Source organism: Neofelis nebulosa, chromosome 5, assembly GCF_028018385.1.
Source record: "Neofelis nebulosa isolate mNeoNeb1 chromosome 5, mNeoNeb1.pri, whole genome shotgun sequence".
Lineage (NCBI taxonomy): Eukaryota > Metazoa > Chordata > Mammalia > Carnivora > Felidae > Neofelis > Neofelis nebulosa.
The window spans coordinates 16,772,063-16,790,162 of record NC_080786.1 but is presented as its reverse complement, the minus strand read 5'-3'; the positions used below and the strand labels follow the sequence as shown (position 1 = coordinate 16,790,162).

Below are 18,100 nucleotides of genomic sequence, written 5' to 3'. Positions count from 1 at the left end.
CAAATATTAGCTCGGTACACTCCATCTCTGAGGCTCATTTCTCAAGCTCTAACTAGACTAATGGACGTATCTATATATTCCCTAGGCTCTAAAATCAACCTGCCCAGAAAAATCTTCTTTCAGACCATCATGCCTCCTGTTTCCTCAACTCTGAACAGCCTTCTCAATTTGACTAACTCTTGCCCAACAACCTTCTGGAGGGTAGCTTAAGTCCATACTTTTAAATCCTCAATAGAACCAATCAATGCCAATGACATGGGAGGTGCTTGATAATTTTTTAACTAAGGGTAATAACAAATAAATAGTAAAAGCTTACTTTGAAAACCAAATATTTTTCTGCTTAAGAGACTTCCTTAATTGGTCATGATGCAGAACTAAAGTTCATATTTTAAAGCTGATATGTTTTTGGTTGTTGTTCCAGGATTTTAATGTAGAATGCTGCTAAATAGACTATTTCTAGCTCTCATTTTAAAAACTCCATCAACCAAGTAGTTCTTTACATATATGAAGATCCTTGACTAATGTTTTCATTTTGTGGACGAACTGCTCTCATAGAACAAATGATTTCCTATCACAGTGAAATATATTAGAAACAAAGCATGATTTAATAAGCACACAGTAAAACTGAATACATATATATCATTAGGAAGATGGAGTCTACCAATGAGTTAAAACAAAAGAAATGTCATACCTTTTTCCTCTTCAGCAACTTTTTGCTGGCATCTGCCTTCATAGCAGTAATTTCAGGAACTATTCTTCTCCCATAAGGGGAAGGCATTGTCTCTTCCAACTGAAGTTTCTTCACCTTAGGTTTGCCAACTTTACCTTTTATTGCTTTCCCAGCCATTCCAGCCAGAATATCTTCTCGTTCTTGCGCCTCCACTTTCTGAAGTATAATTATAAAAAGGGTGGGTGTGAAACAACTCATTAGAAAAGACAATCAGTACTGCATAAGAAATTCAAACTACAGTAAAGCCTTGGTTTGCGAGCGTAATTCATTCTGAAACGTGTTTGTAATCCAAAGCCCTTGTGTATCAAAGCAAATTTCAAGAATCATGGGCTCAGCTGGGATCATGTGGTGTTCGGGGTCACGCACTACTCGTATCACTTGTCTTGCAGATAAACAGGAAATCTTTGTAGCATAATAGCTTAATGGAAATAACATAAGCTTTGAAATCAGACAGACCTGGATTTCAATCTTAACACTTATTAGTTTAAACTAATACAAGAAATAAGTTATAATTTATAGAGCACCTATTAAGTTCCAGGCATTAAAACTCATGTAATCCCCATTTTATGGATGAGGAAGATTGGGACTCTACAAACATAACTGCTCTTAACCATAATGATATAATGCCTCCCTAAACAAGTTATTTAACCTCTCTAAACTTCAGGATCTTCATCTAAATAACTGTTTAATAAGCTCTTTCATTTGGGGTTGTGACAGGAGTCAATCTGAGGATTACACAGAACACAGTGCCAATACACAAGATATTCAATTAATGGCGTAAGATTTTAAATGATACAGAGAGACATGAAATTTAAGTCTAAATCTTTTTAGATGTAAAAAGTTACCATATCCAGAAAAAAATAAGTTGTCTGGATCTATTTTGCTAATTATCAAGTAATAAAATAAGGTGACGAATTAAAAGAGTAATAAAAAAAGGTGGGGGAGAGGAGGGAAGAGTAGTGTTATTCACTGGGACTATTCTGAGTGATGATATTTCAACAATCAGGAAATTTATAGGCATAGCCACAAAAAGCTTTCTATGTCTCAAGAATCAGTGATCAAACTTAAAGCAGTATTAGACTATCATTAATATTAATCAGAAACAATGTCTTTTTAACATATGCCTGTTTCATGTACCAGCAGAAAAAGGCTCTAATTTTTAAAAATCTAATTCATTAATCTAAGTCATATTATGACACTTGAAAGATGATTAAGGAAACCCAGAACAACAGCACTAAAAAATGCCAGAAATTCTATAAGGCTACCACCCTCATTTGTAAGAGTCCTAATTCTGATTTAGGTCATGAAAATAAAACTAAAACATGTGGACAAAAATCAATGAAACAACTAAAAGTAAAAAATGTACTATCATACAAGTAATGACAAATAATAATTGACCTTGTGCTACTCAAAATCAGATGATCATATTGCTAACCTTAATTTAACTCTAATATTTTAAGTGAGTTAGTTGCTTCACAACAAATTGGGCAATTTTAGAAAAAGTTTACATTTTCTATCTTTCTCTACGTTTTTTTTTTTAAAAATTAGAATTCTACCTGGAGAAAACTAAGTTATAAAAACTATGTTAAAATTTCTCTGTTATAAACCTAAAGTCACTATCATTCTACTTTGTAAAAGTTAACATACTTATATTCAATCGTATATATTTTGTTCTTACCTCTTTGGGGAAAAACAAACTGAATCAATAAGCTATTTTGAAGTTAAGAAAATTTAACAGAAAGTATTAGTATTCAATTTATTCTAAATTTAACTTCATATAGGTTTTTACACTCATCTATACCAAATACGACTTTTAACTTCGTAGAGCTGGAAGCTTAATCCTAATGCACCTTATAAACACATTAACCTTTACAGACTTAAAAGAAACTGAAATAATTTAATTAAAGAACTTTCATTCTTATTTCAAAAACATTAGTTTTCCAAATATAGTTTAATGGAGACTTAACCTACATCCAGTTCCTCAACAAATGCTGCTAAATCTTCTTTCCAAAGATCTGAAGGAGATTTTCTTTTAAGATCATTGACCTCTCGCCCCTATAATAAAAAAAGTAGTAAAATTTAAACATTCAGTAATTTAATAAAGTATAAAGGGTAAATCAAAATACTTCTTTTTGTAAAAAGAAAAACAAATAAATGGATAATACTGAAATAGTTTCAAATTATTTAACCCACAAAAGTTCATACTTTAGCATCTCTCTGTTTAATCAGTTCTTCAACTTTTTCTTTAGTAAGAGACCACAGAGACATATTTAAAATATAATTAAAATCGGGGCCTGAAGGAGTTCCTGAATCAGAGGAACTATCATCATGCTGGTTTTGTGTTTCTTCCTCTTCTGCTGCCTGTAAAAAATAATAAACTTTATATTAAAGTCCTGTATAGTATCAAATCAACGCTGAATTTTATTGAATATGGAGTTAAAAATTCCACAAATGCTACACTCTTAATGCTATATTCTCAGGGTGGTTGGGGTTATTTTAGATTTCTATCTTCAGGATTACAATATAAAATATGTATTTGCTATAAAAAGTTTTCTAAAAATACACAATAATAAATCTTCAAAAGGAATGTATAGTCAATCCCTATTTATCTAGGAATCTGATGAAAAATTAACTGCTTTGCCCAGGCACTAAGTCATAAAATGAGAAGATAGCACATCTTGAAATTAATAGAGTGGAACTAATGTTTTATCACTGCATCTTGTCAGATTTTTATATTGGTGAGTGAATTAACAATTTGAAACCCGAAATAAGTATCACTTATAAAGAATGTTTTACAGTTGTAATATAAATATGCTAAGGTGCAGTCACTAAGTATGATTTCTTAATAAAAATTCTCTAAAGCAACAATACTCATGTCAGAATGAACAGAAAGTTCAATTAAGAATTTAATAGCTGGTGAGTTAGAGTAAGAATTGTGAGGGCTATTCTAAATTTTTATTTGCAAGGTCTTTTTTCACAGAAACGGTTGCAATAAAAAATCCTCTTATGCTAATATTAAATTTCAAAATCCAATGAATTTAATAGAAGTTATTACAGGTGACATCACCTTTAAGATTTTTTAAATAACAACAGCCATTAAATAAAATTGCATTTAAATTTTTTAAGGCACTCAGATAATTAAAAATGACTGAGTTAACCATGACATCCCAAGAAACAAAACGTTCGCTTTTGGTAACCAAAAAAAGAAAAAAATCGCTTTCAATTTAGTTTAAAATTTTCAGTAAAATGATGTATATATACACAAAGTAAAGTTTAGTGTACTTTAGAAGGGATAAAGATTAAAAATTGCAAAGCAACATGCTTCATTACATAAACAAAACTATGAATTCAATTAAGCAACATTAGCCAAATAAGAAATGCTGTTGCTGAGCCGATAAATGATCAAAAAGTACCCAGACAAATAGTACTTACGACAAATTCGTAAATTCTACTGTTTTCAAAAATTCTTCATGAAACAGTGTGTTTGTATGGAATATTTAGGTTGTTACACTACTATTAAAATATTATCAGGCTGTCATAAAATCCTGTTTAGATCCACACTCTAGAAGTCTATTTGCTCTAGGTTTTGATGACACCCAGAATATTGGTAACATTCTATGGATATATGTGTATCTACCACTGTTAGCATGAAGATAACTAAGGATACTTTCAGAAATCAAGAATAAAAACTTTAATCTCATAATTATCTGCTTTGTAATTCTCTCTTCTCCAACTCTACACAATAGGACACTCTTGTAAGAGCAGCTCCTTTTGTTACCTTCACCCCCAAAGTGAACACATGGCCAAGATGCTGAAAAAATTTTGATGGTGACAATGAAATTAGTGAAACCAACCACTAGGTTTTATCCATGAAGTCTACTTCCACTGGAAGGGCACTCTCAAACCCTAAACATCTTTATCTTTTAAAACTAAGCATTAAATTTACTAGCTTACTAGTTAATTTTTTTTAAGATATAGTTTAAACCAACAATGATACAGAAGGGCAAGCAGTGTATAAACCATAATTTGGGGTTTAAAAATGCAGTAAAACACACTGAAAAGAGCAAAGTGCTTGGATCATCTTAATTCTGAACACTCCCCATCTTGTCCTCCCCCATCTTCCCCAAACGATAAATAAGCCTATTATCTTAATATATAATTGCTAAGCATATAATTTATTCTAAATTTACTCGCTCTAATATCTGGCATTCTATAGACTGTTCAAACTTTTAAAAAGCTTAAATAATAAAAAACAAAAGCAACACTTCAATGTAGTTGATAAAAAATCTGAAAAACATTGTGGGTTGAGAATTCATAAATGTAGGGAAGTGTCAAGTTTCACTTTAAGTTATGTCATATAATTGTAACTGTTATCACGTATACACAACATTCTAATTAAGAAATCATTTCTATAACGTTCTTCCTTTTGTACATTTGTGTTCTCAATCACAATGTTGTATTGCCTTTTTAAATTTTTCTTTTAATTATATACAACAGAAAGAGACTAATTCTTGAGAAGAATCTCAAAGTTTCAATATTCCATTCACTGAATACTAGTACTTTATGATCTGAAATGGACAATTTAATAAATAAAAGATCAGATTTCATCTGAAGTTCCAGGGTTTAAACTTCTAGTCAAAGATCTAAGCGTAGGACAGAGCACATACTTGGTGCTCAATAAACCCTATACTATTGAAGATTTTGTCTCTAGTCTTCCCAGCATAAACCAAAACCACACCAAGTGAATGGTGACTGGATACCATACTATGGCAATCGTCAGACCAGTGTGAAATCATCTATGTGCTACCAGTATAGTTCCCGGGTTGTACACATGCACCTCACAAAGACCACCACCACGAGTAACACCCTTTAATGGCAGGCTCAGAAAAAAGGCCAAGGAGACTGAGCTACCTTCTCACACCTGGAGTCATTTCTCCAGGCCCTGGCTGGGTCACACTGGCAAAGGGCTCTGTGGTGGGTGTGCACTGCAAAGTCCTGCACTGTATCTGTTCTGCGGATGAACAGAAGACTTCAGTCTCCAAACAGAGAACTCGGCACCTTTACAGCAGCATTAAATTTAAAATTTAGGGGTTGGGTTGTTTGTTTTGGAATTTGCTTTTAAAAGCTTCTCTGAATGTCTTGTTCTGCAAATGATTACCTTTTCTTGTGCTTCTTTCCAGGCTTTCACTGGGTCAGATTCATAACCTCTCTGGACTAACATTTGAATCAAATCTTTCTTTGACCTATTCTCTATGTGAGGGAAAAATAAAGTTAGGATCAAGAAAAGAGATTCAATTTGTATTTGTTTATATTCTACTGATAAAAATGTCTTCTATTAATAAAGTTTTTTTTTCCATTTTAACTAATGTTTAAATTTTTAAAGGTTGCATCTTACCTATGGTAATTTTTCCCTGTATCTTCTCTAAAATGAAACGGGCTTGATTGTTAAGCTTTGTAGATTCTGCTCCCAACATTCCTACAAGCCACTCCTTACGTAAACCGTAATAACTTAATCGTAAATCAAAGAATTCTTTCAAAATGTCTTGCACAGTTTCATACTTCTTGAGACATCCCATATGATCAAAGAGTACCTAAGGAAAACACAGTTTTTGAAGATGACATAAATCCGTACTGGTATTTTTAACTTGTAGGACATCTACGGTATTTAAAATAACTACAACGTACTTAAATGAACAGACACCACCGCTAAATGCTTGTTAAATAGAACCAAAATTATTAAATATTCCTTTGGTGACTCCAAGAAACATTCAATTCTCAAAACTATGACAATATTTAAAATAATTCTGAAAGATAAATAGGTCCTTTAAAAAAAGGTTCCTACTCAAAATGGCTATAAAACCATCTAAGAAATTTTTTTCAAACTAAAAATAAATGTCAAAAGTTTGTTTACAAATGTTGGGTTCACAAATGTTCAAGTTCTCTCTCCCCCATATACCTAATAGAGGTATATTTGTCGCTTTTTTGTTTTTTATAATCATGCTATAATTCATTCAAACTTCCTCAATTTGGAGGAAAATTTTACTTCTTCTCTATCCTTATTCTCCTTTTTCCATCTGCCTTTCTTAGCAGATTATGGCAGTTTGTCTCAGCCACTGTGCTACTGGACTTTTTCTCTTACTCTATTTTATGTCTAAAAGCTAATTTGGAATGGAATGAGAGTTACTCACACATGTTCACTTTCTACCTTTCTCTCCAATTACATATAAACACAAATATACAAGTTTAGTAAAGCAGATTAGAGCTGTGGGGAGAGAAGTACTCCACAATTAAAATGCTAACAGAGACAGGAAGAAGGAACATGAAAATCCTGCACCAATCATTCTCATAACTTCTGGTCAGTGTACATATCCTCTGTGTTCAAGCCCAGATGCACAAATGCAGAGTTGGGATTAAGAGTAGTGGGTAATAGGAGAGGAAAAGGAATGTACCTCTAGATTCTTCAGCAAATATATAGGGGGAAAACCATTCAGACTTATTATAGCCACAACCATCATGAAGCCAATCGCAAAAATCCAACTCATGGCATGGAAGAAACATTAAATTAATAGTAAATCTAATCAATTACCATGGAATTACAAGTAAGAGTAGTTTGAAGTTTAAAAACTTTATGCAATCCAGCAGCTTCTGCTTGTGCTAGCTTCTCTTCAGTCATTTTCACCACAAATTTCACAGTTGTATCAGTATGATATTCTTTATAATCAGAAATTAATGCTGGTGTTTTATCTGTTCCATTTAGCATAGGTTCCAAAACCTGTTCTTTGTATACCTACAAAAGATATAAAAGTAAGTAATTCTTCTCCTGACACACACTTGCATTCTCATACTGTAAGTCATGCAATTCTTAAAATATTCCCAATTCTGGTGGGAAAAAAAGAAAAATGCCATGTCTATCATCTCCTGCCCAGCATCTATAAAGGACAATATATGGGGGTCTCAGTGGTGAAAGAAGATACACAGTAACGGTTCTGATCTGCTCCTACACCAAAGCGCAAGGAAAGGGCTAAGAGTATGAAGAGGATGACATCAACCACAGCTGACAAGAGATGACAACGCATATACTTTTAGATCGTAACAGCTGATACTGACACGGATTTATTGACCATATTTGTAAGGGTTCAAAGCTAGCCTAAGTCATTTTACCTTTTAAAGAAATTAAACTTTTAAATTACTACTTCAACATTCAAAGCACAAATTCGATTTGGAGGGGTCAAAAATGTATACAGGAAATTTTAAACACTGTACAAACTGAGGACCAACAACGACGGAATCATATTCTTACCAGAAAGCATTACATAACACACTGCCCTCCTGACAGGCAGCTCACACACGTATACTAACCTGTGTCCAAGTTCTAACTGGAAGCTCTGTAATCTCTACTGTGTTTCTATCCACCACAAATATTTCACCACTGACTGCATATTGGTTTTGACCAAGCTCTTGGATCGTTCCTTTAAAGTTTTTGTAGTTTGGAAGCTGCAGAGAAAAATAAAAATAACTCAAGGCACTGACTTGACTTCTCTCTTAAATGCCTATACCACACTTGAATGCCCCTTAGTCTATGGTCTACTGCTACTGACAGATTAACATGACTTAAACTAAATTCCTCACCCTCAATAGTCTGTCTCCAAATAATCACTCGATCCTGAATTCACAGCTTCTGTTAATATAATCTCAACATCTCCAAATCTCAAAACCTTAGCTTCATCTTTCCTAGTCTTCTTAGAAAATTTTTTTTCAGCCTATTGCCTCTATCCCTCCTTCTCCCCTAGATTAATAATCCTTTCAAATCAAACTCTTTGGATGTTATATTGAAAGCCTTCCACAACCCGCACCCAATCTGACTTTCTACCTTTTCTCCAATGATGTGCCTTCCAGGCCACTACTCTTCTTCCACACTGTTTAAACATTTTGAATACTCTTACAATATATACATATATCTATATACATGTATAGAGAGAGCGCACACATGAAAAGCAAATATTGACCAAATAGACTGACTTAATATTCTAAAATGCATCTGAAAAAATTAAGACACAATAATAAGACATTTTTTGCTTCTATTAGAAATATTTTAGAGTACTTTAAAGTATTTAAGGGGAAAAAGATTTTAAATCATACTTTTAGCCTAATGTTTTGTTTGATTTTATAAGAATGAAATAAAACTTGGAGAGAAATAACATAAAAATATTTTGTTTCCATATGCTGGTTTTATGAAGTGTTTTTTTCCTCTGCTTATTTACATTTTCTATAATGACCACTATAATTTTTTAATTTTTATATTAGAAATACAATGTTAGGGGTCCCTGGGTGTCTCAGTCAGTTTAAGCATCTGCCTTGACTCAGGTCATGATCTCACAGTTAGTGAGTTCGAGCCTTGCGTTGGGTTCTATGCGGACAAGCTCAAAACCCGGAGCCTGCTTTGGATTCTGTGTCTCCCTCTCTCTCTGCCCCTTATGGGCTCATGCTCTCTCTCTTTCTCACTCCTTCAAAAATAAACAAACATTGGGGCGCCTGGGTGGCGCAGTCGGTTAAGCGTCCGACTTCAGCCAGGTCACGATCTCGCGGTCCGTGAGTTCGAGCCCCGCGTCAGGCTCTGGGCTGATGGCTCGGAGCCTGGAGCCTGTTTCCGATTCTGTGTCTCCCTCTCTCTCTGCCCCTCCCCCGTTCATGCTCTGTCTCTCTCTGTCCCAAAAATAAATAAAAAAACGTTGAAAAAAATAAAAAATAAAAAAAAAATAAACAAACATTAAAAAAATGTAAAAAAATATATATATACTTTTATTTAAGTGTATCTTTATAAAGGGAAACTTCCAAATGATTTTAAATCAAGTCAACAAAGGGAAGACACCTTTTTAAGAAGTTTTTCTTGGAGGGAGTTTGGGGCAAAATAAGCACAGTGGATGCGATAGGACAAAAATAAAAATTATGAGGATACATTAAAATATATACAATGTGTTAAGTGTCCTTACAACTCTAATAGGATTTATTAGTTTGAGAACAAAAACAAAGTTGCATATAATTTTGTCATGAAACTATTATTCTCTACATAATTTAGATATTTAAAAGCCTGAAATGAGTTATTTTTAATTTTCAATAAAGTTTCTCCCCATAATCCTTATTCTCTAGGCTTTTTCCAAAGCTTATACTTTTTACCATAAGCACATATCAAGTACACACTAATAAGGTCTTTATTGTCTACAGTATGTTCCAAAATGAAAATGGTTCCAATACTTTTCTAAAATGACTGGACTTTGTAGTTTACACATTACCATTTGTTAAATAAACAATATAAGCAGGAAATTCTAAACAATTACCATAGGATGAGGATCCAAGCCATCTAGCATTCGTCTGACGTTGTTCACAATTTCCCTAGCATCATAGTTGGGTAGTTTACAAGCCCATCCAGTGCCAATGCCCTCAGCACCATTTATTAAAACCATGGGAATTATAGGAATATACCACTCAGGCTCTACACGTTGATTATCATCATAAAGGAATTTAAGCAGGTTGTCATCCACAGCAGGAAAAAGCAGTCTTGATAAAGAGCTAATGAAAGGGGGAAAAATATGGAAAAATGGCTTGGTTTTAGGAAATAAAACTTTATACATAATTAAAGACTATATTTCAAAAAGAGGAATGCATTTTTTAAAATATTTGATTACATGTACTTAACCAATTTACTAAACTTATTACCAAATAGATTTTTCAGGCAGAAAGCCAGAATAAAATAGCCCTATTTTACTTATGTGCTTACTTACTAGCCTACTTAATTTCTTAGTATTAGTAAATAATGTTTTATGGATTTCCTCTTACTCTGACTAAACCCCAAACCCCTCCTCAGCCTATAAAGTAAAGTTGGATCAGAAAACATCCTTACATTAATTAGGACTGGTTTCACCAATAACTCCCAAACACTGAGATCAAAAAAAACTTCATTCTATTTGCAGTCAAATAATTTGGAACATTCACCCTCACTACAGTACCCAATCATTTCCATATTACAATTCTGTTAAACATTTTAGTTCCAATAGAAACTTCAAATAGAACTTTACACCACTGTATCAGCAAAAGCAAACTGTTACCTTAACATTGTGAAAATATAACGAGGGCTTGCAGCATCTTTGCCACCATGAAGCCGAGTTCCAAACTGACCAATTGGCTGAAGCAAGTTAATGTTGTTACTTCCCACAAAGTTCTGAGCCAAATTCACAATAGTCATCATCAATGCTTGCTACAACACAGAAACAGAGTATGACGTTAATATCCTAAACTTTGCATACATATTCCCTAATTGTTATTAAAGTCCAAATTCTTGATTCTCTTACACATTTCCAAAGAATTTACAAAAGAAAAAATACTTTATTATGCTTAATTATCATTCTTCATGCCAGTAAGTATACTTCTCAGTTGATTCCAATCTTAATGCTTACTTCTCCATGATGATAAGCAGACATCTCAGCAACAGATCCAGCCAACTGGGCAACTTTTACTTCACGTTTATCATTCCTCTTGAAACAGGTAAATAAAACTTTACGTTGGCCTGGTTTAAAGCCTATTTTTAAAAAGAACAATGCCTCTTTTAAAAATATTACTTGAGATATCGTTGCAATGTTTCTTTTAATGACAACAATGCTCCATATATTCAAGAGAAAAAAGCAAGGTAACAGTTTCCTTTTGAAAAATAACTAAAATTGTTACCTGAGATTTTCTAACAAACTAAGTACATAGTAACATGATTTTACACCATCTCAGTCTATTCCAAAAGTGAAGTACCATGTAAAAGCCCACCTGCTGGTGGTCTTAAAGAACCGCTCAGTGGTACCAAATTCCTTTCACAGGAGTTGCCAAACATCCATACACCCAAATGTCAGTTGTAACTAAAGTAGCAACAAACCATCAATGATCTTGACAAGTATATTATTAGAGTATCCCAAATCAGAAACCCTTATAAAGAAGAGACGTGTTATGGCAGTTAAGAATGCAGGCTTTAGAATCCCACTAATCTGTATACTCTCCTCAACTTGTCCGTTTACCATTTGACTTTTTGCAAATTACTAAACCAGTAAGTCTCAGTGTCCTCATCAGTGTAGCAGAAATAATTACCTTCCTAACAGGGTGATCATAAGGATTACATGAGATAATGCAAGCAAACTATTCTGCTTCCTTATCATTCTTCTTGCTCTAGATCAGTGAGCACAGTAATAAGCTTTTCAGTATAGGCTAGCTATCATCATCATTGTGGGCCCAGAGCAGGTAGAAACAAGAGGATGACAAAATATGGCCACTTTCCTTGAGAATTTTATAATCTAACTGAGGAGGCAAAATTGACACAAGTAAAATAACAGGCACACAATATTGGAATAAAAGTTTAGGCATCTGAAACCAATTTAGACTGCAGTTGTTAGAGAAGACTTCACAGAAGGGATGTAACTTAAAACTGAATTACATGGATGGGTAAAACCATCTGCTATTAGCTGAAAACCCAAGGAACACAAAGATCAATTTAAATGTTTCTAGATAGAAGACAAAAATCTGCTCTAACTACTGGGTGCCAGTTTCTAAAGATTTTTTGGCATAAGTTTTTGGGTACTGAGGTATAAAGGTGTTTTTAAAATTTAGTCTCAGGGGGTGCCTGGGTGGCTCAGTAGGTTAAGTGTCTAACTCTTGACTTCAGCTCTGGTCATGATCTCATGGTCGTGACACTGAGCCCCACATCAGGCTCTACGCTGACAGCACAGAGCCTGCTTGGGATTCTCCCCTCCTCTCTCTCAAAATAAATAAAGAAGCATTTTTTTTTTTAACGTTTATTCATTTTTGAGACAGAGAGAGACACAGCATGAATGGGGGAGGGTCAGAGAGAAGGAGACACAGAATCTGAAACAGGCTCCAGGCTCCGAGCTGTCAGCATGGAGCCTGATGCAGGGCTCGAACTCACGGCCTGACAGATCATGACCTGAGCCGAAGTCAGACACCCAACTGACTGAGCCACCCAGGCGCCCCAAGAAGCATTTTTTTTAAATTAGTCTCAGTTAAATATTTTAGAATTTATCAAAATCTGATTTTACTTTTTATTTTTAAAAGTCCGCAATCAACTTGAGTTAAAACTTTCAAAACTTTGCCCTAATTTTCCTAAAAAACTTTTTAAAAAGAGTTTAAAAGATTCTAAAGAATCAAGGACTATAAAAGATTTCAGTCCTACCAAAAGATCTCAAAAACAAATTCAGATTTTTAAAATTCATTATAAGAATGGCTTAGAATACATGATATTAAGAATATACTCAATAACTACATACAAAAGTGAGAAAGATTTTCAAACAAAAGCTACTTACCATCAACAAGAGATGGTATAGATCTTTCATTGTCTGAGTTTGAGAAGAGAATCAATTCTTTGTTGATGAAATCATTGTAAGTCAAATGCTTTGTTGCTGTACCATACAAAAATTGCTAAGAAAAAAGTTACACAGCAACACAGTCATTAGTCCTGCATGACTTTTAGTCTCTTTCTTCCCCCAGACCACCACTCTTTATGACTAACCTCTGGTAAGCCATGTAACCTACGCTGTCTCCGATCTTCCATAAAATTTGTTAACCATTCTTTTCTGTCATCAATCTTCTTCTTACTGAATGCCTGAAAGATTCCAGGTAACAATTCAAAATATTAAAGATTAAATGAATTTCATTATACCATTAAAACTTATAATGGCAAATAACTAATTATTAATTGCTCAGAAATTAAGGGTTTTTTTTAAATATGCTTCTGTCCAAGATATACTTGAACAGAAGTCTTTCAATTAAAGAACTCTGAAAGCACAGCATAATTTGTGTGAGACTGGGCTGAAGAAACACTAAGATTAACTAGTTTGGGCATTCCAGTTCAAAAGAGACTTATCACAGAAAACCAAGACTAGAAAGAAAGGTATGGCAGGTAGAGAGATGGATATTAGGAAAAAAAATTTTTAATTAACTTGATTACCAAGGTAATGGCAGCATCATCTTCAGGGCCAGCATATCTAAACAAGATACGGTGCCTTTCCATATCAGCAAAATATTCTTTTGCTTCTTTAGCTGTGCTGGTACCCAAACCTGCACAATTTAAAAAATAAAGTTGAAAATAATCCAGACAGAGAACAACAAATACCATATGATCTCATTCATATGTAGAATCTAAAAAAGTTGAACTCACAGAAAGAGAACAAAATGGTATTTGCCAGGGGCTGGGGAGAGGGGCATATGGGGAAAGTTCAATCAAAGAATACAAACTTTTTGTTATCAGGTGAATAAATTCTGGGGATTTAATGTATAGCATGGTGCCTATACTTAATAATACTGTATTGTATACTTGAAAATTACTGAGAGAATAGATCTTAAATGTTCCCTCTATAAACAGAAAAAATTAACTATGTGAGGTAATAGATACATTGACTGTGGTAATCATTTTCCAATATATATATCAAGTCATCATGTTGTACATTTTAAATATGTATAATTTTGTCAATTATTCTTCAATAAAGCTAAAAAAATTTACATGAATTGTGAACATTAACAGTTGTTTAAAACTATTAGGTTAAAAGCTGATAGATCAAGCTAGCAACACCTGTAGCAATGGGTCAATCTTAAAGAAAACTCAGATATTACAGGCCTCTTGACATAAATATACAAAGTTACCTATTAAATGTTTTTGCCACATAAATCTAATCCAAATCTATATAAAGCCTCTGATTTAACTACCAATTTTTTAAACAGAAAATAAGGGACAAAGGAACATACTATATATTTAATGAAATTACAGTGATAATCATCAAAATTCAGAATGCAGAAAATTATGCAGGACAAACAATCCGACCTTTTGAACAAATGAACTGCAAGGAAAAAAAAATGAAAGAGAAGCAATAAATTAAGAGTTAACAGATTTATCAAACCAAATGCAACCTGTGGACCTTGATTGGATCCTAACTCAAAAATAATTTTTTTAATAATTAGGAGAATTTTAACACCAACTGAATATGTAAGGTTATTAAAGAAAGGTACGATAATGAAATTAGGGACATTTTTAAAACATTCTTTTAGAGATACATACTAAAATATTATGGAGGGGCGCCTGGGTGGCTCAGTCGGTTAAGCATCTGACTCTTGGTTTCGGCTCAGGTCATGATCTCACGGTTCGTGAGTTCAAGCCCCACATCAGGCTCTGCTTTCACAGCATTGAGCGTGCCTGGGATTCTCTCTCTCCCTCCCTCACTCTCTCTGCCCCTCCTCTGCTCGCTCTCTCAAATTAAACTTAAAAAAATTTTTAAAAAATAAATGAATAAATAAAGTATTATGGAAATAATAGAACGTCTGGAAGTTATTTCAAATTAATGGGAAGGTGAGAAGAGTTTTGATAAACAGGATTGGCAATGAGATGGTGACTGTTAAAGTGCATGGGAAGCCCATCATACCACCCTCTCTACTTCTACAAAATTTTCCAAAATAATTCTTTTAAAATCAGCAACAGCTATTTTTGTAGTCTAAAACAAATTTTCAAATTATTTTATAATGATCTCAAAACATATTTATGTCGGGGCGCCTGGGTGGCGCAGTCGGTTAAGCGTCCGACTTCAGCCAGGTCACGATCTCGCGGTCCGTGGGTTCAAGCCCCGCGTCAGGCTCTGGGCTGATGGCTCGGAGCCTGGAGCCTGTTTCCGATTCTGTGTCTCCCTCTCTCTCTGTCCCTCCCCCGTTCATGCTCTGTCTCTCTCTGTCCCAAAAATAAATAAACGTTGAAAAAAAAAAAAATTTAAAAACAAAAAACAAAACAAAAAAAAAACATATTTATGTCAGTAGTAACATCACAAATAAGTATTTTAAAATACAAACCTTTGTAGTACTTTATTTTCCAGGCTTTCTGGTTTTCTATATGTTTTTTCCACTCGTCAAATTCAGGAATACTATAGAAGGAAAGTTCCTGCTTATTTTTGCTAGCCTTAAATTAATAAAATAAAAAAATTAGTTTCCTGCTATTCTTTAAGACAACAGTATAAAAATATATTAATGTAAATAGTACCTTTACAATAGGAGTAATGAACTCTTCAAGAAAACCATGCTTCAAAAGTGATGGCCAATTGTGATGGATGAAATTAATAAGCAGGCCTTTTATGTGAGAACCATCTTGATCCTAAATAAATGTTAGTACAGAGTGCTATAATAATTTTATGAAATAAAATTACTTATATAACCAAATTTTAAAAGGTATGAATGCAACACAGGTAAAATTCCATTCAAATTTGGGAAGTACATTTTATAAAACAGTAAAAATTATCCTTTAGATCATCACAGTAAATATTTTCTTAAAATTCAAATAATGAATATGGCTAGTTATACATTAAATCTTCTTGTCATTACAAAATATACTACCGTTACATGTTTTATATACATTTGGGGGGTGGTAATTATTCTTAAGTGTTTTATTTTTTTTGCAATTCCCATCACCTACTTTCCCCTCCCTCCCACCCCCCATCAACCCTCAGTTTATTCTCACTTTTTTAAGAGTCTCTTATGGTTTGCCTCCTTCACTCTCTGTAACTTTTTTTTCCCCTTCTCCTCCCCCATGGTCTTCTGTGAAGTTTCTCAAGATCCACATAGGAGTGAAAATATACGGTATCTGCCTTTCTCTGTACGATTTATTTCACTTAGCATAACACTCTCCAGTTCCATCCATGTTGCTACAAAAGGGCATATTTCATTCTTTCTCATTGCCAAGTAGTATTCCATTGTATATATAAACCACAACTTCTTTATCCATTCATCAACTGATGGACATTTAGGCTCTTCCCATAATTTGGCTATTGTTGAAAGTGCCGCTTATAAACATTGGGGTACAAGTGCCTCTATGCATCAGCACTCCTGTATCTTATATAGATTTCACTAAAATAATGATTTAAGGATGGAAATACATAAAACGTAGTAATCCACGGAGTACAGGTATTCATAAGTATTCTCTTGATATAAAAACAGCCAAATTTTTGCTTAAAACTATACAGCAGCTTTTTCGGTGGAAGATTTTCTCTACAAATGTTTTTAATTACAGTACCTGAGACATGCAGTTGGATGCATATGAATTCTTCCTTTTCAATTTTCTGGTTCATTCCTAATTATTGCCATTTTACTATTCGAGTCCTACTTTTTGCACATCCCAAATTATATCATCATATACAAATACTAACCAATATCCTAAGTGGTTAAGATGGCAGAGTAGAGGGGGATCCTATGCTTATCTCTCCCTGGAACACAGATAAATATCAAGTCATTCTAAACACCCAAGAAATCAATCTGAGGACTGAGAAAACAAACTGCACAACTAAAGGGAGAAAAGAGTCCACATCATGGAAGGTAGGAGGTGCAGAGAAAAGAATCGCGGGTGCTGCAGAGGGGAGGAAGCCCTGATCATGGAGAGAGGAGCGGGGTAGGGTGAGAGAAAGAGAAAGAGCATGCATGCACAGGAGAGAGAGAGCTCAAGCGAGCGAGAGCTCGTGAGCACACAGCACATGGGGCTGCACAAGAAAAAGCACTTCCCCAAAACCACTGACTGAGAAAATGAGAGAGGCTGATAATCACAAGTTTTTATAAGCAACAGAGCCCAAAGTCTGAATTTCTAGAAATCTGTGCTTTCTCCAGGGTGGAGCCTGGCAGACACAGCGGTACCGCTGTGGAGAAGTCGGGAGCGAACAGCGTAGTCTGTGGATCCTCTGGATTGCACTGGGAGAGACAGTTCCTCTTCTTGGAGTGCATTTCGGAGAGGAGGCACTGCCTCTCAGAGGACAAGAGTCGGCAGGTGCCACTGAGCTGCCCTGTTCATTAGCACAGGAGCAGAATAACCTGCTGAGGGCAGCTAACCTGGATGCTGGTGCTAACAGAGAGGTCCTTTTGTCCCCACCCATCAGCACTGATGAAATTCAGTGAGCAGCACAGTGCCCCCAATGGAGGCTTGAGATGTCTACACCAAGCTCCGCCCCTCTGTGCTCTGCAGGTACTTTTTCACTAGGGCAGTGTGCCTGAGAGTCAGGGAAGCAGCACAGTGGGCCCCTCCCCTAGGAGACCAGCACACCACCACCACCACCCCCCCACACTGCACACACCAAGTCTACTGACCATAGAGTGCTGCAAAGCTTCAGCTCTAAGGGAAATAGGATCTAGCATGTTTTAACAAATAGACCAAAACACAGTTAAAATTCGCCACACACGGGACAAGGTCCAAACAGTTCCCACTGCAGGCAAGGAGAAACTCTGCAGCCGATTGACCTAAGGGAAAGAACAGCCAAAACACAACAGCCAAGTGCATACAGCATACATCAGAAACACTTCCTGAAGCAC

The 18,100-nt window shown here is 34.8% G+C and overlaps 1 protein-coding gene across 2 annotated transcripts in view; it reads right to left on the bottom strand.

Moving 5' to 3' along the window:
* Positions 1–18,100, bottom strand: part of TOP2B (DNA topoisomerase II beta) — a 65,947-nt gene that overhangs the window by 12,147 nt on the left and 35,700 nt on the right. For both annotated transcript variants that reach the window (XM_058729720.1, XM_058729721.1), the window contains exons 14-28: positions 15,795–15,905; positions 15,608–15,713; positions 13,725–13,834; positions 13,287–13,379; positions 13,081–13,195; positions 11,182–11,303; positions 10,834–10,982; positions 10,066–10,297; positions 8,090–8,224; positions 7,317–7,517; positions 6,126–6,321; positions 5,889–5,980; positions 2,936–3,091; positions 2,702–2,785; positions 692–886 (exon numbers count right to left, since the gene is read on the bottom strand). In XM_058729720.1, coding sequence (XP_058585703.1) covers positions 692–886; positions 2,702–2,785; positions 2,936–3,091; positions 5,889–5,980; positions 6,126–6,321; positions 7,317–7,517; positions 8,090–8,224; positions 10,066–10,297; positions 10,834–10,982; positions 11,182–11,303; positions 13,081–13,195; positions 13,287–13,379; positions 13,725–13,834; positions 15,608–15,713; positions 15,795–15,905 — 2,097 coding nt within the window. The remainder of the gene's footprint in view (positions 1–691; positions 887–2,701; positions 2,786–2,935; positions 3,092–5,888; positions 5,981–6,125; positions 6,322–7,316; positions 7,518–8,089; positions 8,225–10,065; positions 10,298–10,833; positions 10,983–11,181; positions 11,304–13,080; positions 13,196–13,286; positions 13,380–13,724; positions 13,835–15,607; positions 15,714–15,794; positions 15,906–18,100) is intronic.